At 47.3% G+C, this 24844-nt stretch overlaps 1 protein-coding gene across 2 annotated transcripts in view; it reads right to left on the reverse strand.

Moving 5' to 3' along the window:
• The window catches only part of grid2ipb (glutamate receptor, ionotropic, delta 2 (Grid2) interacting protein, b), a 335342-nt gene that overhangs the window by 184243 nt on the left and 126255 nt on the right, over positions 1–24844 (reverse strand). For both annotated transcript variants that reach the window (XM_069928210.1, XM_069928209.1), the window contains exon 3: positions 9728–9882. In XM_069928210.1, coding sequence (XP_069784311.1) covers positions 9728–9882 — 155 coding nt within the window. The remainder of the gene's footprint in view (positions 1–9727; positions 9883–24844) is intronic.

The raw sequence follows: 24844 nt of genomic DNA on the forward strand, positions 1-24844 counted from the left end.
CTTTTTATATATATATCATCTATTTTTTTTGCTCCCCTTAAGGGAGTTGGTTGTAGGGGTGGGAAAGTGGGATGGTTGTTAATGCAAAATCTTCTTTGATTATTTCTATACTGTATGTTATGTTTTTGTTATCTTTTAAATAAAGTTTGAAAAAAAAGTTCAAGATGTGGCTCAAGAATTTGAGTAATTGCTTCAGTAGCTTTGGCAAAATGCAAATATAGAGGGTGGTAGGGAGAGGTTCCTGACCAATTATAGAGGGTGGTAGGGACAAGTTCCTGAAGAAATCCAGCTCTTGCAACGTTTAAAAGAGTAATTTTAATCAGTAGGAATACTCATTGTGTAACTTTACCAGCATTCAGTACAGTAAGAATTACACAATATATCACACACCAGTCTGGTCTCCTACCCACTCATGGGGCAGAATCCACTGGGCCTATCCCACTGAGTCTCCACAACCTTCAGTTCAGCAACATGCTGACAGGGCTGAAGTGAGGGACATCCACCCTTGACAGTGCTGCAGTCAGCGAAGCTCTGCCCCTGGTTTTCCCGCTACAAAAGTTGTCACTGATGGTCATTCATTTTTGAATATCTCTGCCATTCGAAATTATATCAAACCATTAACAGAAGCAAGTAATTTTTTGAAATGGTTAATAAGGCACAAAATACATATATTACACGCATTAAAGCAAAATAACGTTTAAACAAACTAAATGAGCGCTTCCTTTACGTAATTTTTATGCTAAATTCCCCAGAGAAATCAATGTGGTCTCGAGTCCCGTGTGAAGTCTGGCGTGGCACAGGTGCAAGGGAAGGTGCCCAGCTTAATACCTCGGAACCTGGGCGAGGCCGGGCTCCGTCCGTCAGCAAGTCCCGAGCCCAAGTCGAGAGGCTGAATGTCTGCGGTTCCCATCGGCCTGACCTGCCCATCCGCAGAAGTGTATACCCGCACAGTGTTACGGTACATTCTGGACCAAAGACTGGTGACCCCGTGTGACCATGCAGGAAACACTGGCTCACAGTAACTGTAGAGGACTCCTATTGAGACGAGTATCTGAAAACCAGACCCAGTCATCATAATATCGGCCACAGCGTTCTCCTCGGCCAATGGGAACAATATGAGGTGGTCGTCTTGCAAAGCCGCTCACACGCATCTTAGATATTATCCTTGCTTCCCACCCCACCCCACGAAAGCGACAGTTAATGAAAAAATGGCTTTTAATTTACTTCCTTCGCCGAAGACATAAAAAGACATTAATCTGAGATGATTTTTCTCCTATGAAGCTTTTTCAGTGTGACTATGTTCCCTGAACCCGGGTAGAATCCCGCTGAACCTCTACTACTGCAAGAACTTAAGATTCATACCGAAAGTATCAGGACAAATTTCTGTCTTTCCCCATTTCTCAAATGTCTTCAGTATGCAGCACACACCTTGCACAGCAGTCGGGCATACATTTCATCCCAATAAATAATGCGCAGAAGTCGAGGGGAAGAAGCTCCAGGGTGCAGGGCAGCTGCTTTCAGCACCTTTCACCGATGGCAGGCGCAGACCCACTGTTCCCTCTGACACCGGTCTTTCTTTCAGCACCAGGTCTGCGGACAGCTCCTCCAACACATTCGGCTCTTCAACTCCCTCTCTCTCTCTCTCTCTCTCTCTGACCCAGTTTTCACAGGAACGAGAAGTAGCACGCCGGCTCACAAGTGCCACTTGGCGAACTAGATGTGTTGGGTGGTGGCGCAATTGATCTTGTGAATGTGTTCAGTAGTATCTGGGAAACTGAGCTGCGAAGAGCAGAAAATCCCCGCTGAACAGCAGGCTCTCTGTCAAGTAATTAGTTCAACTTATCGAGGCGGCTGCAAAAGAGCGGAACAGTTCAAGTGAACGGGGCCAGGATGTTGCCTAGGCTTACAGAGAAAGGTTAAACAGGTTAAGACTTTATTCCCTGGAACGTTGGAGAATAAGGGGAAATTTGATAGAGGTATATAAACTTGAGAGGTATTGATACAGTAAACAAATGTGTTCCCCCCCCCCCCCCCCACTGCGGTTAGTGAAACAAGAGGGTACAGAGTGAAAAGTGAAATGTTTAAAATGGATGGGAGGGGTATGGCCTGGATGCAGGACAATGGAACGAGGCAGAATAATAGTTCGACACAGAGGAGATGGGCTGAAGAGCTTGCGTCTATAATGTAGTCTTCTATGGTTCTATTGTTCTCTGAACCCTGTGGTCCAGTGTAAAATGACCACCTTGAGAGAGACCCAGTCCAACTGAAATGTAACCCTCATTCCCTACCTTTCAAAATTTTCTAGTTGAGGGCAAAGAGATTGTTTTGCTGATGGAGCTGTGATAATTATATATTAAACTGATCTGAGGGTGATTTAAACAATGCAGAATCCAAGGTAACATAGCATGTAACAGGCCATCTGTCTGTGCCAAACATGATTTGTCAAGCAACTAAAACTCTGCTGCTTCTGCTTGATAGATATTCCTCCATTTCCTCCCGATTAAAATTCTAACAATAGCTAAAGGGCTTTGGAAGCTAAAGTGTGTGACAGCACCATGGTCTGGTCCACAGGCAACAGGTATCTTGTTTGGGCAGTGTCGGCATATCGCTTTACTTCTGGAACCATTGACTCAGCAGTGCTTCGAGTTTGATTGAAGAGCAATCGATGGTGTCATGGCCACTGGGTGTTTGGGCCTTTGCTTGTCTGAAGGATTATTAAATGGCAAATGATGTGGGTGAACAAAGGATGCTTGAACCCTACAATTACACTCACTTATGGGCACACGAGGTGTGTTTGAATTTTCATTTAGCGTAGTAATCATGTCATTTTCAAGGTGTGTAACCTGCTCACACTTCCAAACCAACTGGGCCTGCAGTATGTTATGTAATCTTCCACCTCCCCACTTGCAATCTAAATAACAAAACTGGGTCATGAAAATATCAGGGAATTAAAGTGTGTGAAAAAATTAAAAATAAGTAATGGGAGCCCAAGAAGGGCTGGGAAGGAGAGAGGACACAAACTAATCCACAGGATGATCAAAGACAGGGCAATATTCAGCATCGCAGAAAGGTCTGTCAGAGAGCAGGGAAAGGCAAAAAGGCAGAAATCCAATCCTGAAAACCCTGGATATTGCTGTTTATTGATGCACAAGAGAACAAAAGAGGCAATGAAAGTGAACGTAGAAAAAAGAAAAAAAGCAGGAAGAAAGAAGGCAGAAAGACAGAAAAATACATAGAATGCAAATATATCATCCATTTTAGAACATCCGAGATGTTATCCTTCTTTGGGAAATGTGACTTCTCCTCTACTCCATTAACTCAGCCCTCATCCACGTCTCCTCTCTATTTCCCACACATCCGCCCTGGCTCCTTCTATCTGGAGACCCAACAAAGACAAGATTCTCTTTGTCCTCACCTCCACCCCTGCTGCATTCAACATATTAGCCTCAATGTTCCTTTATTGTCGTGTAATGAAAACAGTGTAATATTACATGGAATTTGTTTTCATATGCCATAAGGCAGACAGGTCCGCCATCAGCAGAAATTGCCTGGTGCCTCTCACAGTCAGAGAAAGAGAATCAAATCAGAGTCACCGAGTGTCCGTGGATTCACCTCCAGCGCTGCTGCAGCCCCCACAGTCACACAGAGTCCAGTCCAAACCATCGGCAACCCGAGTTCCAGATCCAAACCTCTGACATGGTCAGGAAACCTTCAGCACCCTCTCGCATCACAGTTCCAGTACCTGGTACCCCTTCTGAAAGTCTCAAGCAAGTTTCCAGCAGTCCGCAGCTTGGTGAGAATTCCTTGACTGCAGTCACCAGCAGCCCACAGCTTTTGTGGGTTTCTCGCCTCTAAGTCACCTGTGTGTTCTTCAGCCACAGAACCCCTCACTGGTCTGCTGCCATTGTAACCAACCCATGGGTTGTCTCCTCTGCTTCTCCTTCTCAAATGGGTGGGGGGTGGGGGGGGAGGGTTTGGTCTCCTCATTTCCTGGTTCCCTGCACCTGTCCTCTGCTTCTCTGTTGCTGATCATAGGCTCCACTATCTTGGGCACAGAGCCCACAGTTGCAGAATTTTTAAATAAAACCACCATAAGCTCCATTAACAATGTGATCCTACTACCAGACACATCTTCCCCTCCCCTCCCCTCTCTGCAAGGAGTGTTCCATCCATGACTTCCTCATCCACTCATCCTTTCCCATGAAACACTCCCTTGGTACCTACCCTTGTAACCACATAAAATGCTCATATTCCATCTACACCTCCTCCCTCACACTATTGGGGCCCAAAATGTATTTCCCTTGTGAATTGGTAGGGATCATTTACTGCATCCGGTACTCCCAAAGTTGCTGGAGACTGGATGCAGAAAAGAGATAATTTCATTGAGCATCTTCACTCTGTCCACTGCAACAGTATGGACCTCCCAAAAGGCATCCATTTCAATTCCACACCTCACTGCCTCACCAACATGTTTGTCCATGGTCTCACATAGTGCCAAGTCAAGGCTTCCCGCAAATTGGAGGACAACATTTAATATTCCAACTTGACAGTGTCCAACCACTTGGCATTAACGCGACCTCCAATTTCTGCTAACTCCTCCCCTGTGTCTCTGTCTTTCCCTACTCCTCTGTCACCCTCCAGCTTCCTTCCCCTTCCCAATTTTCCTATCGAAGAGCTAACCTCAACCCTCTCAGCTGTCATTTCTCAGCTTCTTTCCCTTCTACCCTTCCACCTGTAACCATCTATGCCCTCGTGTTTTAACCTATAATCCTCCCCTGCCCCTTTCTCCCTCCATTTCTCTCATTCTTCCCCCTCCCACATTTATATTCAGCCGTCTACCTGTTTTTGTTCATACCTTGATGAAGGCCCCAGGCCTGAAACATTAATTATCCTTTCCTTCCTACAGATGTGAAAGTACACACACAAACAAACTTCCACGCATGCACGCACACACACACACACTTGTGTGCATGCAGCACACACACAGACACACACACTTGCACGCACGCACACACACATGCACACGCACACATACACGCACACAAACATGCACACATGCACATACACATGCAAACATGCACACACACACACAAACATGCATGCATGTGCAAGCACACACTTGGATGCACGCATGCACATGCACACATGCATGCATGCAAACATGCACATACACATGCACACAGAGGCACACACTCAAATATGCATGCACACACATGCACAAGCACACACAGACGAATGAAGCGATCCCCAGAGAAAATCTCAGGGATGCAAATAAGACCAGAAGGCATTGAAAGAAAAATTAAAACATTAACCAAAACATTCAGCAGGTTAGCAACATCTGTGGAGAGGTCAATGTTTCAGATAGATGACCTTCCTTCTGATCTGAAGCATTAACTTCTCTTTTTTCTCTTCAGATGTTGACTGGCCCGCTGTGCATTTGCAACATGTTCTAATTGTGTTTCCATCATCTGCAGATCTTTGCTTTTCAAGGCATGGGAAAAGAATTATTCTGAAATTCTTTTAATCCTGAATTGGATTCTTTTGGGAATCCAATGGTAAGAGCACAGCCTGTCCTGATCATTAGCAGGATATCAAGTACCATCAACCTGAGCATTGGTGCACCTCAGGGCTGCGTGCTCAGTCCTACTCCTAGTCACACTACTGACCCATGCCTGCATTGCCAGATCCAGCTTCAATGGTGTCATCAAGTTTGCCAATGACATAACAGTAGTTGGCCTCATCAGGAACAACGATGAGTTTCACTACAGAGAAAAGGTGGAAATTCTTGTGATCTGGTGCGAGAGTAATACCTGAGTCTCAACATGGACAAGTCAAAGGAGATGATCATGGACTTCAGGAGGACCAGGGAAAACCACCCTCCACTACACATCAACAACTCTGTAATAGAGTGTGGAGAGCACCAAGTTCCTTGGAATTCGCTTAACTAGTGACCTATCATGGACACTCAACATCTCCTCACTTGTCAGGAAGCCACAACATTGACTGCACTTCCTGAGAAGAGTGAAGCAGGCAAGGCTACAAGCCACCATCACGTCAAACTTCTGTAGAAGCTCTATCAAGAGTGTCCTGGCCAGCTACATCACAGAGTGGAATGGTTGCTGCAGAGAAATGAATCAGAGGTCAATCCACAGGACCATAAGAGTGGCAGAAAGGATCACTGGAGTCTCCCTTCCCCCCATCAACATGATCTACTGGGATTGTAGTCTGAAAATGGCGCACAAAATCATTGAGGACCCCTTCTACCCTCACACAGCATATTTCAGTTGCTCTCATTGAGAAAGAGATACAGAGATCAGAGCCAACACCAACAGGCTGAGGAACAGCTTCTTCCATCCGAGACTCTCATATTCATGAAACAATATTTATTTATTTGTTTGCAAATTAAATTCTTGTCCTGTATTTATTTGTCTGTATGTGTGTTATGTCAGGTTGTGTGCCTGCATGTTTTGCACCAAGTACTGGAGAAGCTGTTTCATCGGGTTGTACTTATATAAAATCAGATGATAATAAACTTGAATTGAAGAGGTAATGACTCATGTGGGTACTGTAAAGATGGGATTTTCCATCACAAGGAAATAAAGAAATTATGTCAGGAACTATGAGAATTTTGTACAAAAGTGCAGGAGTTTTTATTACCATATATTAAACAGCCAAATTTTATCAAAATAATGAATAAAGCAATGACACTGCAATGGGATTGCAGTGTAAACCACATTATTTAACAACCACCAGAGTGGGATGTGTGTTTGTGCTGCCAGAGAAGAAAAGGCACAGTTAAAGGAATGTCAGCGGTAGGTTGGTACGTAGAAAGTAGGAAGGAGGCCATTTGTATCAGGTGAAACAAGGATGCTCCCTGGGCTACAATGGAGAGGAATAGAGGAGATGCACCGATGAAACTCGTCTACAGTAACTTTTCAAGTACACGTTCACTATCAAAGGGAAAAGCTGAATACGCTGATTTGTCAAGGTAGGGCCAACACTTCTAATGCACATCACTTGAACTGCTTTCACTGCCACACACATTTCCCTCTAATAGCAACTCAAATTCATGAACTTGGATGCACAGGCAGAGAAAGTCAGATGGACACGCGCACGCACACACCCAAATACACACACACACACCCACACAACACACACACACCCACACACTCACACACACACACCCATGCACATACACACACACACCCACACTCACTCACACACACACACACCCACATCCACACCCACATACATACACACACACCCACACTCACTCACACACACACACACCCATGCACACACACACTCACATCCACACTCACTCACACACACACACACATTCACTCAACACACACACACACCCATACACATACACACCCACACCCACACTCACTCACACACACACACATACACACACACTCTCTCTAAGACGGGTTATCAGAAACCAGGTACTCTCATCCTGAGAGACCTGACAGTCAAACATTCAAACACTTGCAAATGGAGTCAAATAGTCTAATTCTGAATAAAATCTGAAATAATGTTTCTCCCTATTCTTCTTGGCAAACATTTCAAGGCATAGAAATCATCTTATCATTTCCATTCTGGGCATGTTATACATTTCTGTGTCAGCTAGGGCTAGTCGTGATCCTCAAACCCTACCTCAGGTGATTGACTCGATGGGGTTTCCTTCACAATCTGTCTCCATTCCAAACCTTTATCAAGTTACAATGCAGAGCACCCCACAAACATGTTTGTGAGTCACATTTGACACAGAGATAGATGAGTAATTCCAGAGAAGTTAATGCCACAATTTCTCTACCCCCTGGTCTTAGATTCTCCTACCACTGGAAACACCTTCTGCACATTCAGAAGGTTTCAATAAGATCTTACTTCTTCATTTGTCTAAACTCCATCGAGTACAGACCCAGGGCCATCAAATGCTCCTCATATGTTAACACACTCATCCCTGCGAGCATTCTCACAGACATCTGGACCCTCTTGAACATCAGCACATCCTTCCTTAAACGTGGGGCCAAAAGCTGTTCAAAACTGACCAGTGATAAAGCCACAGTGGTACATCCTTGCTTTTATATTTCAATCCAGTCGTTCTTCCAACTCATAGGCTACCTGAAGTAATCCCTTACTAACCACAGAGCCCCTATATCACCCTCTGCCATAGGTTCTCTGTGGTTTGTAAGGGATCACTGAAGGTGGTATGTGAGTGGAAAACAAAGGCTGAGAACCACTTCTTTAGGGAATCCTGCACCTGGACTCCCAAATTCCTTTTGACAGTTTTATTTTGCACAACCATTAAGTGGTAATTCTGCCAGGCCCGCAGGAAATAGAATCTCAGGGTTGTATGTGATATCTGACAATAAATCTGAAATCTTAAAATCTGAATGTTTGGGTTAGACAACTAGCCAGAGAGTATCGATGATCTTTCTAACGTCATAGTGAACATAAACCATGAACAGGTAGTTGCTGTCCCCTGCAATGGTCCACAGGATAGTAAGTTTAGGGAGATAGTCACCTTGACTTGTACATCTGGCACATTCCAGCCGGGGTACATAGCTGGAATTGTGGCTGAGATAGGTTAACGATGTGTCACCACCGAAACATTAATCCTTGGACAGGTCCAGCTATGTATGTACACTACTAGGGGAAGGATGTGGATCTTTTGGCGCTCCTGCCTCAGAGACCCTGTCTCTGACACCTGTCCTGTAGATCCTATCCATGAAGCTCACCCTTCCCATAAAACAGAGCCATCACAGAATCTCCATGGTAAGGAGGCTTCTCACCAAAGTCTCTGTAGTAACAGGGTCAGTCATTAGAGATCTTCATTGAACTTTGGAGTTTTGTACAAAATGCATGTGCTGCTCTTTCAATCAACCTGTACAATATGATGAAAACATCTGTTGTGACTGACCATTTTAAACATTGTGACTCACTTCTTCAAGCATTTTATGCAAAAACTAACATTATTTCCTAAGTGTCCTGTACAGCAAACATGTCATTCACACATGCCCCGTTTAATTTTTACTGTGGCCTGCTTCAGACTGAAAACTCCTTCCAGAAGTGCCAGATTCGAACCCGGGTCGCTGATACTGCAACAGCGTTGCACTAACTGTCCCACCATGGGATGGGGGAGAGCAGGATGGCATGTGTCCATTAATATGCTGCCTGTTTTTCCAAGGCATTGGAAGGTAGAAGGGAGGTTGGTTTTTGTGCTGGCCTGAGCTGCATTCACAGCTCTCTGCAAATTCCTGCAGTCTTGGGGAGAGCAGTTCCCAATGCAACTGGACAGGATGCTTTCTGTGGTGCTGAGGGTTGATGCATCTATTTGTGGGTGTGAAGAAACAGTAAACATCTCACAGTGCTTGGGGTAGAGAACGCTGCTGAATTTAAAACACCTTATTGGTTCCTTGCCATTTTTTTCTACATTTTTCTCTTTTGTAAAAAGATTCTTCTTTATTCAGCCATCAGATTGTTAGGTGGGTGCCTGGCAACGAGTCCCATTGGAGAAGTGGAGAAGAGGAGAGGACAGACAGGAGGGCTGATCTGGGGGCACTAGGTTTGTCTCACTCATTATCAGATATCGGAGATATCCCTGAGAGGAGGTGGTCAACCAAAACAAACCAAGTGGGCATTCAGTTTCAATTTGCTATGTGAACCTCTGCTACAGATTGCTGGTACTGAGACCAGTTTCTTCCTTCTGTTATGTTCTTACCCGATGTCATCAATGAGCTTCTGGTGTTCTTCAGTGCTCAAAATCATAGGGAGGGCATAGGCCAAATAATCAACCTTGCGCTCCGCTGCATATTGCTTCAAGATGATGAACAGCTTCTCCTTGACCTCAGGTTGGTCCCCAAGCATTGTTTCAACCTGCATTTAAATCAAAAATGTTTGTTTAGTGGAGTGTTAGAATTCAGAGCAGCACAGGAACAGGGAACAGCACAAAAGTTGCAACTGCAAAGATGTGTAAAGAGTGTATCTTTCCCACACCAACTAATCTGTGCCCCTGCTGATCAGAAGTAAAAAGGGTGGCTTTTCCAGTGCTTTCTGGCAGCTCAGTACAAAATGAGCAGGAATCCCTCTGCATATCTGTCACCAAAATTTCTGCTGGAGATTTTCAGCAACTCCTTCCCAAAGTGAACAAATTACATCAAAAGTGGCTGCAGAAGAACCAATGAAACGCAAAAGTCTGCAGGCGCAGTCATTGTAGTTAAAAACACAACAGGTCTTGCAACATCCAGAGTGGGTAAAGTTATATGTTCCCTCCGTCTCCTTTTCCCCCCAGCTCTGCATTCACAGAGCCACCCCCTCCCCGATCTATTCTCACCTTTCCTCTCCTGTCCTTCTATCCATGTCCAATTATCGCTTTTTGTCTGTTGGTCTGTGCACCTCCCCCTGCCCTTTATTTCCTTTCCCCAGCCTTCTAATTCAGGTATTGCCTGCTTTTCACTCGTACCTCAGGCTCAGGTCCAAAACATATCTTTACTTTCAGCATTTCTGTGTTTTTAATACTTTGCTAGGGTTTGCTCAATGTCAACAAAACCAAGGAGATGATTGTGGACTTCAGAAGGAAATCAGGGGAACATGACAGAGTCCTCATCGAGAGCTCAGTAGTGGAGAGGGTCAAGAACTTCAAATTCCTGGTGTCAACATCTCCGAGCCTCCATGTTGATCCAATCATAGAGAAGGCTTACCAGGCTATACTTTGTGAGGGGTCTGAGGAGATTCGGTGTGTCACTCTCATAAATTTCTACAGGTGAACCATGGAGAGCATTCTGGCTGGTTGTATCACTGCCTGGTATGAAGGTGCCAACTCTCAAGACAAGATTAAACTCCAGAGGGTTGTTAACTCGGCCTGTGACATCACAGGCACCAAACTTCACTCCATCAAGGACATTGAGATAAGGCGGTGTCTTAAAAAAGCAGCCTCTATTTTCAAAGACCCCCACCACCTCTTCACTCTGCTACCATCAGGGAAAAGGTCCAGGAGCCTAAAGACGAGCACTCAGTGGCACAAGGACAGCTTCTTCCCCACTGCCATCAGATTCCTGAATAATCAATGAACCAAAGACACCGTCTTACTTTTCGTGAACAATTATGGTTATTTTTTATAGTAATGTTGTAAGACGGTTATAATATGAATGTTTGCACTGTGACGCTGCCACAAAGCATCGAATTTCATGACTTGTTCATGACAATAAATCCTGATTCTGATACTGTTTGTGGTGCATTTTGTAAGTTAAACCTCCTCTTTCTTCCCAGGGTCCATATGTCAAAAGTTATGAATCAATTCAAATGGTGCATGGGAAAGAAAGAGTTCCATTTGTAAATTGGCTTTCCCATCCTCTTGGATCATTCAAATGAGCCAAGTTACTATAAAGTGTGATCCCTGTTGCAATGGAAGATATGCACCAGCCATTTGTGCAGGAAGTTTCAGAACCAGCAGACGGCAATCGGTGTTAGAAATGTTGTTTGGGAGAATCAATCCCCAGCCCTTTCTCAAAGCAGTGTTACTCCTGCTGCTACTTTGTTCTGCGTTAAGATACTGATCGCCTGATGTGAGCTGCTGCAGGGAGCAAGATGTAACACGTTTTCATTAGCTGAAAGATCATAAATGTCACAAACTTGCTTTCCCTTTTCGGCATAAGGTGGTGGAATTCCCATCCAACTCTGTCCTTCTTGCTGACAATATTTCTGGGTGATGTCACTGTAATTTTTGTGACATTGAGATGTATCATTTTCCTCTGTGAATGTACCCAATCGTCCAGTTACATATCAATTTGTGAGAGATGGAATTGTCAGGGATAGCAGAGGTGACTCAACATCTAACATTATGAGAGGCTGATGGAGGGCCAGCACCTTTTTCCTGGGGGACAATAGCAAACACCAGAGGACATCTGTTGAAGGTGTTTGGAGGAAAGTTTAGGGAAGATGTCAAAGTTCATTCTTTTTTGTTTTACACAGAGAGTGTTGCGTGCCTGGAATGCATTGCTGTGTTGGAAATGGAGGGTGGTATAATACGGACATTCAAAAAACTCTTAGACAGGCACATGGAATGTTAGAAAAATACAAGAGATAGGGAAGGGTTCGATTGTTGTGGAGTAGGTTGACATAGGTCAACACAACATTGTGGGCCAAAGGGCCTGTATGATGCTGTACTGTAATGTTTTGTGTTCTATAATTCTATGTTATATGAGCTGAGGGCACATCTGAGCTTTTACAGAGAAAATCTCATCTAAATGCAAGTTGCCTGGACCATTACGTGAAAAAAAAACACTGCTGTAGAAATTCTAGCATCTCTCATCCATGTGTTAGAATCTAACAGTTAGATGGTCACAACAGAACACTCTGATGATAGTTGCTTGAGCTTACAGCTGCAAATTTCAGTAGAACTAATTTAACCTAGATTTTAAATGTTTTACAATATATAGATTGTATCATAAGAATTTAATTAAGATTTAAAAAAACATCATAAACAGAACATAGCACAGTACAGGCCCTTCGGCCCTCAATGTTGTGCCAATCCATATATTCCTTCCTTAAAAAAAGTATTAAACCCTCCCTACTCCATAACCCTCTATTTTATTTTATCCATGTGTCTGTCTAACAGTCTCTTAAATGTCCGCAATGTTTCAGCCTCCATCACCATCTCCAGCAAGGCATTCCAGGCACCCACAACTCTCTGTGTAAAACACTTACCCCTGATGTCTCTCCTAAACCTCCCTCCCTTCACTCTGGTGTTTGTTGATCCTGCCCTAGGAAACAGGTGCATCTGTCCACTCTATCTATGCCTCTCATAATCTTGTAGACCTCTTATCAAGTCTCCTCTCATCCTTCTACGCTCCAAAGAGAGAGGTCCCAGCTCTATTAACCTTGCCTCATAAGACTGGTTTCCCATCCAGGCAACATTTTTGGTAAATCTCCTCTGCACCCTCTCCATAGCTTCCACATCCTTCCTAAAATGAGGTGACCAGAATTGAACACAATACTCTTAAGTGTGGTCTCACAGAGATTTGTAGAGTTGCAACATGACCTCTCTACTCCTGAAGTCAATCCCCCTGTTAATGAATCCCAGCATCCCATTGGCTTTCTTAACTATCCTATCAACCTATGTGGCGAACTTGAGGGATGTATAGATTTGGACCCCAAGGTCCCTCTGTACATCCACAATCTTAAGAAACTGACCATTAACCCTGTACTCAGCCTTCTGGTTTGTCCTTCCAAAATGCATCACCTCACACTTACCTGGATTGAACTCCATCTGCCACTTTCCTGCCCAACTCTGCATCCTGTCTAGATCCTCTTGTAACCTTCTACAATCTTCAGCTCCATCCACAACTTCTCCACAAACATTGACCCATCCTTCCACTTCTTCATCCAGGTCATTTATAAAATCACAAAGAGCAGGGGACTCAGAACAGATCTTTGTGGATCCTAGTCATTAACCTCGGGGCAGAATACTTTCTTTCTAATACTACTCTCTGCTTTCTTCTGACAAGCCAACTGTTTATCCACACAGTCAAGGTTCCACTGATCCTGTGCCTCATGACTTTCTGGATGAGTCTCTCGTGGGGAACCTTGTCAAACGCATCTACTGCCCAACCCTCATCAGATTCTTTTGTTAACTCCTCAAAAATTCAATTAGACTCATGAGGCACCAGCTTCCCTTCACAAAGCCATGCTGACTATCCTTGAGTAGACTGCACTTCTCCAAATGCTCCTAGATTCTATCCTTAAGAATCCTCTCCATTAGTTTACACACCACTGACATAAGATAACTCCCAGGATTCTCCCTATTACCTTTTTTATATAAAGGGAACTACATTTGCCATTCTCCAATCCTCCTGCACCTCCCCTGCAGCCAAAGAGGATTCAGAGATCATAACTACTGCCCCAGTTATCTCTCCTCTCACTTCCCACAGCAGCCTGGGGTATATCACGTCCAGCCCCAGGGACTTATCAATCTTGATGTTTTTAATAAGATCCAACACTTCCACTTCCTTAATCTCCATATTGTCCAGCACAAAGGCCTGTTCAATTTTGGCCTCACCCTAATCAAGGTCCTTTTCTCTTGTGAATACTGAAGCAAAGTATTCATTTAGGACCTTCCCAGCCTCTGCCTCCAGACACATGTTGCCTCATTTATCCTTTAGTGGCCCCACCTTCATTCTCGTCATCCTGTTCTTCACAAATGCACCGAACGCTTTGGGGTTCTCCTTATTTCTACAGGCCAAAGCCTTCTCATACCCACTTTGAGCTCCCCTAAGTCCTTTCTTAAGCTCCTTTCTGGCTACCATATACTTCTCATGAGCCCTTCCTGTTTTCTGCTTCCTTTATCTAACGTATGCTTCCTTCTTCCTCTTGACTAATTGCCCGACCTGTTTCATCAGCCATGGTTCCCTTTTCCTACCATCTTTTCCCTGTCCCAGAGGGACAAACCTATCTTGAACACAGCACAGTTAGTCCCTAAACTTTCTCCACATTACTTCTGTGTTTTCATCCTTAAACATCTATTTCAAATTTACTCTCACTGGTTCCTGCCTCATCCTTTCATAATTAGCCTTCCCCAGTTAAGCCCCAGTTAAGCACTTCCCCAGTTTTAGTGTTTCCACCCTTTTCCGTATCTATGTTGAAGCTCAAGGAGTTGTGGGCACTCTCACTATAATGCTCCCCCACCGAGAGGTCTGTCACCTGACCAGGTTCATTCCCCAGAGCCAGATCCAGTATGGGCCTCTCCTCTAGTCGGCCAACCCACATACTGTGTGAGGAATCCTTCTTATACACCACTACAAAGTCAGCCCCATCTATCCCTTTAAAATACTTTAAAAGATTTTTAAAATCCATAATATTTTGAAATATTTCTCAGAGGATGTTACACGGTTAGTTTTTCAGGGTCAGAGAACATTTTTTAATACCCTAACAGATTTCAATTAACAAAGCATAACTTTTTAGGGATATTTTAAAGTAGGAATGGATCAATCAAAATATCATTCATGTCAATTCATCTGTTTTCCCTTGTTTTCCGGTAGAGAAGTTTGAATAAAAACCAGTTTTTAAGGACCTGATTCACTCAGCATCTTGGAATTTCTGTACTAAACACCATAGCCACAAAGACCCAAAGTCTTTGCCCATTTCCTAATGTGTTGGCAGTAAATGGAAGCAATCTCACCATATTACCAGTCCAAAAACTATGTGTGTTAAATATATTACGGTGTGGCGGTACACCATTAGGCAGGCGACCTGGCCCCATTTGTCACACACGCGGCAGGGAAGCCAGCCAAAATGGTGTCATCAGGGGTTTCCTCCCGATCTCGGCACCAAGCTCAGAAACCCGTGCTTGGGGACGTCAGGGCCCCCACGCGCGATTCTCAGCCAGGTCCGGGCTGGGAGTACAAGACCAGCCAGGCAGCCTGCAATAAATCAGTTTTTGCTCACTGAACTCAACCCATCTGGTTGTGCGATCCTTCAGTTAGCAGTGTAGCTGCTGCTACAATTGGTGACCCCGACAGGTTCAAACGTCTTTGAACCCAACATGAACGACCCTTCAATCAATGCTATAGCCATCAAGCTTCCTGACTTCTGGGTTCAGGAGCCGGAAACCAGGTTCAGCCATGGAGAGGCTCAGTTTCACCTCCGCCAGATTTCATCGGATTCAACCAAGTTTTACCATGTGGTCTCCGCCCTGGACCAGGCCTCCGCCAAACAAGTGCTGCAACTCGTTCAGCACCCACCTGCGGAAGATAAGTACGGGACCATCAAGCAGGTGCTCACCAGCTCCCTCAGCCTCTCCAGGCGCCAGCGTGCCACTCAGATTCTGCGCCTCGGCGCCTTAGGGGACAGAACTCCAATCGAGTTGATGGACAAGATGCTCGCGCTCATGGGTGATCACACCAACTGCCCACTCTTCCTCGACCATATGCCTGAAGACATCCAGCTGTCCCAGGAGAGCTTTGTCGACCCTAGGAAGGTCACTCAAAAGGCTCAGGAGCTATAGCTCGAATGATTCCCGGAGGGCTCAGCAATCCAGCAGGTTACGAGTCACGGGCATGACTGGGCCAAGCCTTCCTCTAGCGCTGCGGTGGAACACCTGGCCCCTACAGGGGCCTCAAAGAGCATAGCCAGAAGCAAGTCATCCACTTCAGGCCTCTGCTTCTTCCACCAGCACTGGGGAGCCAAGGTTTGAAAGTGTTGTCAGCCCTGCTTGTTCCAGGGAAACAAGCAGGCTGGCCGCTGTTAATGGCTGCAGCGGCTGGCCAAAAACGCAGCCTCCTCTACCTGCGGGATTCAGTCAGCGGCCGACGCTTCCTCGTCGACACCAAGGCCCAGATCAGTGTCATCCCGGCCACAGCCATTGAGTCCCAGAACCAGCCTTGAGGACCTCCCCTCTGTGCAGCCAATTCGACGGAGATCCAGATGTATGGAGACAAGACCGTCCACTTCCAGATAGGCCAATGAAAGTTCTCGTGCAGATTCACCGTTTCAACCCTTTCAACCACCATTCTGGGTGTCAATTTCCTCCTCGCCCACGGACTCCTGGTCGACATTCAAGGTAGGCGACTGGTAGATGCCTATACCTTTCAATCTGTTCGCCTCAAAGCCTCCTGCACAGAGCAACCGCAGATGGCCACGGTCAGCATGCCCAAGGATGAGTTTCAGCGTATCCTGGATGAGTTCCCGTCCCTCCTTAAGCTGCAGTTCTTCATTGCCTCACCACACCATGGGCTGTTTCATTACATCCCCACCCAAGGCCCGCCGGTCCACGCCAAGGGATGCCAGCTCCCGCCAGACAACCTCCAGATAGCGAAGGAAGAGTTTGTGCATCTGCAGGAGCTGGGGATCATTTGACACTCTGACAGTCCTTGGGCCTCACAACTCCACCTGGTCTCGAAAGCCTATGGCAGCTGGTCCCCCTGCGGAGATTATCGACGGCTTAACGACGTGACGGTACCTGACTGTTACCCGATCCCTCACATCCAGGACTTTAAGACCAACCTGCATAGCGCGAGGGTATTCTCCAAGGTTGACGTGGTGCGCGGGTATCACCAAATCCCGGTGCACCCCGAAGACATACCCAAAATGGCCATCATCACCCCCTTCGGCTTGTTCAAGTTCCTAAGCATGCCGTTCGGGCTCAAGAACGCTGCCCAGACTATCCAGTGCCTTATGGACACAGTGGGCAGGGATTTGAATTTCGTATTCATTTACCTGGACAAAATCCTTGTCGCCAGCAGAGACCGGGCACAACACAAGTCTCACCTGCGCACCTCTTCTCCCGACTGGCCGACTTCGGCCTAACAATCAATCCGGCCAAGTGCCAATTCGGGAAAGAGTCCATTCAGTTCCTGGGCCATACCATCATGGCCGAAGGAGCCACACCTGCTGCTACAAAGGTCGTTGCAATCAGGGAGTCCCCACGCCTGGACAACCTCAAGGGGCTACAGGAGTTCACGGGTATGGTCAATTTTTATAACTGCTTCATTCCAGGCGCTGCGCGCATCATGCAGCCACTCTTCACCCTCATCACGGCCAAATACAAGACACTCGCCTGGACTCCAGAGGCCAGCAGGGCATTCGAAGCCATGAAAGATGCCCTCACAAAGGCTACTCTGCTTGTCCACTCACGCACTGACCTGCATATGGTACTCTCCATTGATGCCTCTGCCACAGCCGTCGGTGCCGTCCTGGAGCAGCAGGTGAACGGACAGTGGAAACCATTGGCATTCTTTAGCCAACTTCTTCACTCGCCAGAGTCCAAGTATAGTGCTTTTGATCATGAGTTGCTGGTCATGTACGTGGCGGTGCATCATTTCCGCTATTTCTTGGAGGGGAGCCCTTTCACCATTTTTACCGACTACAAACCCCTCACTCAGGCGCTCACTATGGCAAGAGATCTCTGGTCGGCCCGCCAACAGCGTCACCTCTCCTTCTTGTCAGAGTTTACCACCGACATTCGGCACAAGGTGAGGAAAGACAACGTGGTCGCCGATGCATTCTCATGACCGGCCATTTGCGTGCTGACACCCGGCCTCAAATTCGACCAGCTCTCCCAGGACCAGAAGTCCAATGAGGAGACGTGGGCCTTCAGGACTGCCATCACAGGCCTGCAGTTCCAGGACTTCCCGACTCCTCAAGGTGAGGGCACCATCCTGTGCAATGTCTCCATGGGCACCAGTGGTTCCCCAGCAGTGGCGCAGGCAAGTCTTCCACCACATCCATGACCTTTCCTACCCTTCCATCAGGTCCATGGTCCATACGGTGGCGGAATGTTTAATCTGACACAGGCTTCGGAAGCAATTTGCGGACTGGGCCAGAACCTGCATACATTGCAGCTTTCCAAGGTACACAGGCACACCAGAGTGCCCATACAAGATTTTGAACATGTTTGGGAATGGTACAGCCACATACACGTGGACATCATTGGACCCTTGCCCATTTCCTGAGGTAACCGTTACCTTTTTACAGTGGTAGACCACACCACTCGTTGGCCCGAGAAGCCTCCACGGACTCCTGCTCCCAAGCACTTTTGAATGGTTGGGTTGCCCGGTTCGACGTCCCGAACCACCTCACCAGTGATCGGGGCACCCAGTTCACCTCTGCGCTCTGGGCACAGCTCGCCAACAGGCTGGGGATCAAGCTACATCACACCACGGCCTACCACCCACAGGCCAATGGGCTAAGCAAGCGATTGCATCGCCACCTCAAACGTCTGGTTGTTCACTCCTTCAGTTAGCAGTGTAGCCACCTCTACAACGGATTGCTTCAGTTCTGGGTATTATTATTTTTGTGAACCAGATCAGAGCATATTTCTGTTTTTTTAAATATTTTGATTATTTTTAATTTAGAGATACAGCCCTTCCAACCTTGAATGAGTCGCACCATCCAAATACACCCATGTGACCAATTAACTGTATGTGTTTAGAATCTTGGAGGAACCAGAGTTCCCAGAGGAAACCCATGCAGGCACGGGGAGAATGTACATACTCCTTACAGCCAGGTCGCTAGTGTTATAATTTTCTTCTTTGGCTTGGCTTCGCGGATGAAGATTTATGGAGGGGTAATGTCCACGTCTGCTGCAGGCTCGTTTGTGGCTGACAAGTCCGATGCGGGACAGGCAGACACGGTTGCAGCGGTTGCAAGGGAAAATTGGTGGGTTGGGGTTGGGTGTTGGGTTTTTCCTCCTTTGTCTTTTGTCAGTGAGGTGGGCTTTGCGGTCTTCTTCAAAGGAGGTTGCTGCCTGCCGAACTGTGAGGCGCCAAGATGCACGGTTTGAGGCGAGATCAGCCCACTGGCGGTGGTCAATGTGGCAGGCACCAAGAGATTTCTTTAGGCAGTCCTTGTACCTCTTCTTTGGTGCACCTCTGTCTCGGTGACCAGTGGAGAGCTCGCCATATAACACGATCTTGGGAAGGCGATAGTCCTCCATTCTGGAGACGTGACCTACCCAGCGCAGTTGGATCTTCAGCAGCGTGGATTCGATGCTGTCGGCCTCTGCCATCTCGAGTACTTCGATGCTGTCGGCCTCTGCCATCTCGAGTACTTCGATGTTGGAGATGAAGTCGCTTCAATGAATGTTGAGGATGGAGCGGAGAGAACGCTGGTGGAAGCGTTCTAGGAGCCGTAGGTGATGCCGGTAGAGGACCCGTGATTCGGAGCCGAACAGGAGTGTGGGTATGACAACGGCTCTGTATACACTAATCTTTGTGAGGTTTTTCAGTTGGTTGTTTTTCCAGACTCTTTTGTGTAGTCTTCCAAAGGCGCTATTTGCCTTGGCGAGTCTGTTGTCTATCTCGTTGTCGATCCTTGCATCCGATGAAATGGTGCAGCCGAGAAAGGTAAACTGGTTGACCGTTTTGAGTTTTGTGTACCCGATGTAATAGCATTGTGCTTACCACTGCACTAACCATACCACCTGTTTTGCCTGGGCTTCATTGCCTCATGAAACAGTTCACTCAAGTGACTTTATACACCAATATTTAGTATTTCCTCACTGTTTAAAAAAAGTACTATTTCTCTATTTTTCTGACCAGGTTTATCAATTTTCTTTCATCTACCACCGTCATTCCCAATTACTGAACCTCCCTAGGAATCTTTGCAGACTTTATATACTCTTTGTTGTGGCTGGCCTGCCCCCTGCTGATAGTACCCGAGGCTCCTTCGCCTTGATAAAGACAGCAATGCCATAACCCCTCCCCCAGAACAAGCTCGGGTCTTGGGTCAGCAACATGAGACGTGCCTTCTGTTTATGGTATTAAAAGCCAATCAGTCAGGTAACTTCTAGTCTTTGGAGTTATTGATAACTCATTAATTTTATTACCATAATTTTTTTTGGAATGGACAAGTTGTTGAGACCAGAGAGGCTGGAAATCAACCCGAGATCACCAGAAACATGTGACAAGTTCAAACACTGGCTATACCGCTTCCACATATTTCTGCAGGCCTCCACTGCGAACCTCCAATCTGACACAGACAAGCTGTTCTCACACGTCAGGCACCGCGTTTACCCGATGGTCAAAGACTGCGAGACATTCACCGAAGCAATGGACCTTCTGAAAGGTCAGTACCTGGCCCAGGTGAATAAAGTCTATGCCAGACACATCCTAGCCATGCAAAGCAGCAACCTGGGGAGTCAATCAATTATTACCTTCGGGTCCTGTGAGTCCTTGAATGGGCCTGCGGCTGCAAGGCCATATCAGCAGAAGAGTACACGGAGGAGCTGATCCGAGAGGCCTGTGTAGCAGCCATCAGATTTATTACATTCACCAACAACAACTAGAACAGGGTGAGCTGAAGCTGCAAAATGCCATCAAACTGGCTAAAACAGTGGAAGAAGCCCTCTGCAACCTGGACTCTTTCTGGTCCGATAACGTGGCTGCCGTGTGGGAAATGCGGGCATCGCCATCTTGGGGCGCGGGATCACAGACCGCCCCAGTCCCCGACCTGACTATGGCCACCACTGACTAGTACCCGAAATCCTACTTCTGAGGCCAGCAGAAGCACCCCAGGAAGTACTGCCCAGCGAAGGGCATGGTCTAACCATATAACCACTTACAGCACAGAACAGGCCGGTTCGGCCCTACTAGTCCATGCCGTAGCAAATCCCACCCTCCTAGTCCCACTGACCAGCACCCAGTCCATACCCCTCTAGTCCCCTCCTATCCATATAACGATCCAGTCTTTCCTTAAATGTAACCAATGATCCCGCCTCGACCACGTCTGCCGGAAGCTCATTCCACATCCCCACCACCCTCTGCGTAAAGAAATTTCCCCTCATGTTCCCCTTATAATTTTCCCCCTTCAATCTTAAACCATGTCCTCTAGTTTGAATCTCCCCCTTTCTTAATTGAAAAAGCCTATCCACATTTACTCTGTCTGTCCCTTTTAAAATCTTAAACACCTCTATCAAGTCCCCTCTCAATCTTCTACGCTCCAGAGAAAAAAGCCCCAGTCTGCACAACCTTTCCCTGTAACTCAGACCCTGAAATCCTGTTCTGGCTGCGGGAAGAAGGGACACTACGTGAAGGTATGCAAATCCAAGCAACCTTCTACCCAAGTAGTGCTGTGTGCGGGCAGTGGGGACCATCACCATGTTGGACAATGTCATTTCCAACGAATACAACAGCACTGTGTGCAGACCATGGGGGCCGCCATCTTGGACAATGTTACTTCTGACGAACAACAGCACCATGTGCATGCTGTGGGGCTGCCATTTTTGGTACCACCATGTTACCAGATCACAAGCCAGTACAGTGGATAAGACAGCGATGCTTCTCTGGCTTTGGTCGTGTTCGACCTCATCTGCTCGCCAGGTCAATAACGGACCCTAATCCTGTTCGATAGTAAGAGCATGGAAAGCTCTGTCCACCCTGACATGGGGCAGTGTTACTCCTTCACGGTGAGAACAATGCGTTACAGAGTCTCCATGGCCTCGAAATCCCACTCGGTAGTGATCCGTGGCAGCTGCGTAGTAACGCTGGCCATGTGTGACACAGAGTGCAAAAATTTAAACTCCTTGTGATGCCACAGCTTTGCGCACCCATACTACTGGGGTTGGACTTTCAGCATCACCATGGCATATGACAGACCTCATTCCCCCCCTCATGGTCTGCAACCAACAGTTTTTATACTGCCTGCCCTCCTCTCCAAACATGTCCAACCAAAAACCCGCAATCCACCCACCGGTCACAACCTGCGGGCTCTCCATCCTCCAGATTTTCCCACCACCTCTATTTGCCAACCTCATCCCAGACTGTAAGCCCGTCACCACCAAGAGCAGGTGATGTAGCACTGGGAAAGGACCTTTATCAAATCAGAGGTGAGATGGCTCCTGACCGAGGGGATCATTGAACCCAAAACCAGCCCCTGGAGATCTCAGGTAGAGTTGGGAAAAACACCAAATGCTTATTGACTACAGTCAGACCATGAACAGGTTTATGCAACTGGACGCATCCCCCTTCTCCGACATAGCTGACATGATAAATCAAATCGCCCAATAGCAGAAATTTTCCACCATTGAATTAAAGTCGGCATATCACCAGCTCCCTATACACTCGGAAGACTGCCAGTACACCATGTTCGAGGCAGATGGCCACTCTACCACTTTCTGAGGTTCCCCTTTGGGGTCTCCATCATCCAAAGGGAGACGAGCACGGGCTGCTGGCCACATTCCCCTACCTCGACAATGTCACTGTCTGTGGCCATGATTTCAGGACCATGATGCCAACCTCCAGAAATTCCTCCCAACAGCCAAATGTCTTAACCTTACCTACAGCAAAGATAAATGTGCATTCCACACATCACACCTGATATACTCAGCTCTGTCGTGGAGAATGGCCCCAGTTCCAACCTTCCCCACAGCCTCAAGGTCCTGAAAAGGAACCTGCTTTTTTTCCTCATGCCCTGTGGGCCCCCAACTATGCAGATAAGGCCTGCCCCTTCGTAAAAGCCAGTTCCTTTCCTGTGTCGGCAGAGGCGCATGAGGCCTTCAGCCACATCAAAGGTGACATTGTCAAGGCTTCGATGCACGCTCTGGTTGAATCTACCCCGTTCAAGGTGGAAAGTGATGCTTCTGACTTTGCCCTGGCTGCCACATTTAACCTGTAGCATTTTTCTTCCGCACTCTCCAAGGCCCCAAGATCCGGCATTCCTCCATCGAGAAGGAGGCCCAGGCCATCGCTGAGGTGGTAGGGCACCAAAGACACTATCTTCCTGGCAAACAATTTACCACGGTGACTGACCAAAGTGCAGTAGCTTTCATGTTTAATAAAAAGCAGCAAGATAAAATCAAAAATGACAAGATTCTGAGGTGGAGAATCAAACTCTCCACTACAACTATGATATTTTGTACCAACCCAAAAAGCTCAATGAGTCTTCAGATGCCCTGCCCCGAGACACTTACGCCAGTGTGCAAATGGACCATTTACAAGCCCTCGACAATAACCTCTGTCACCCTGGGGTCACCATGTTCTTCCATTTCATCAAAGCCCTCAACCTCACCCATTCATTTGGACATCTGGACGATAACCAGAAACTGCCAGGTCTGTGCTGAATACAAACCACACTTCTACCAGCTGGACAGGTCGCACCTGATTAAGGCAACCCACCTCTTTGAGCGCCTGAGCATGGATTTCAAGGGCTCCTGTCCTCTTTGAACCACAGCATGTACTTCCTAATATAATTGTTGAGAACTCACATTTCCCATTTGCCATTCCCTGCCTAGATTTGACCTTGCCACTGTCATTAAAGCCTTGCACTACCTCTTCACCCTGTTCGGATATCCCTGCTATATTCATAGCGACTGGGGATCCCCCTTCATGAGTGATGGGGTGCGCCAATATCTGCTGGCCAGAGATATCACCATGAGCAGGACCACCAGCTACAACCCCTGAGGAAACAGCCAGGTGGAAAGGGAGAAGGCCACCATTTGGAAGGCTGTTCTCCTGGCCCTGAGTTCAAAAGGCCTGCCCTTCTCCCACTGGCAAGAAACCCTCCCCAAGGCGCTCCACTCAATCAGATCCATCCTGTGCAGCGCCACCAATATCACCCACATGTAAAGTTGTTTCCCTTCCCCAGGAAGTCCGTGTTGGGGACCACACTGCCATCCTGGTTGACATCCCCAGGCCAGTCCTGTTCCGGAAGCATGTGATAAGCCATAAGTCCAACCCACTGGTTGAGAGGGTCCCCAAAAATGCCTATGTGGCATACCCAGATGGGCGTGAGGACACTGTGTCCATCTAGGACCTGGTGTGCATGGGAGACCTTGGGACTCCGGCTGATCAACCAGTTCATCCACCACATGCCATGCCACCCTACCCCAGCCCCCACCCAAACTAGGTGCTTTTAAATTGCAGCACCCGGGTAGCCCACCTGTGACCCAGGTGCGATTAATGGGGCAAAGGTGCCTTCAGCACTTTTAAGCTGAGGGGGGATCGACCAAGTAAATTGCCAACCCGGCAATTAAAAGGGGATCCCACCACTGCAATGATGCGGTAAGTGGCACACCACGTAAACTAATCTCCCCACCAGCTGTCAGTCTCCCTCTGTCAATTGCACTTCCCCCCAAATCTGCAGCAACAACCCCCCCCTCCCCCGCAGCAACAACCCCCCCCTCCCCCGCAGCAACAACCCCCCCCTCTCCCCCGCAGCAACAACCCCCCCCTCTCCCCCGCAGCAACAACCCCCCTCCCCCGCAGCAACAACCCCCCCTCCCCCGCAGCAACAACCCCCCCTCTCCCCCGCAGCAACAACCCCCCCCTCTCCCCCGCAGCAACAACCCCCCCCTCTCCCCCGCAGCAACAACCCCCCCCTCTCCCCCGCAGCAACAACCCCCCCCTCT

This window comes from Narcine bancroftii, chromosome 3 (genome assembly GCF_036971445.1).
Source record: "Narcine bancroftii isolate sNarBan1 chromosome 3, sNarBan1.hap1, whole genome shotgun sequence".
Classification (NCBI taxonomy): Eukaryota; Metazoa; Chordata; class Chondrichthyes; order Torpediniformes; family Narcinidae; genus Narcine; species Narcine bancroftii.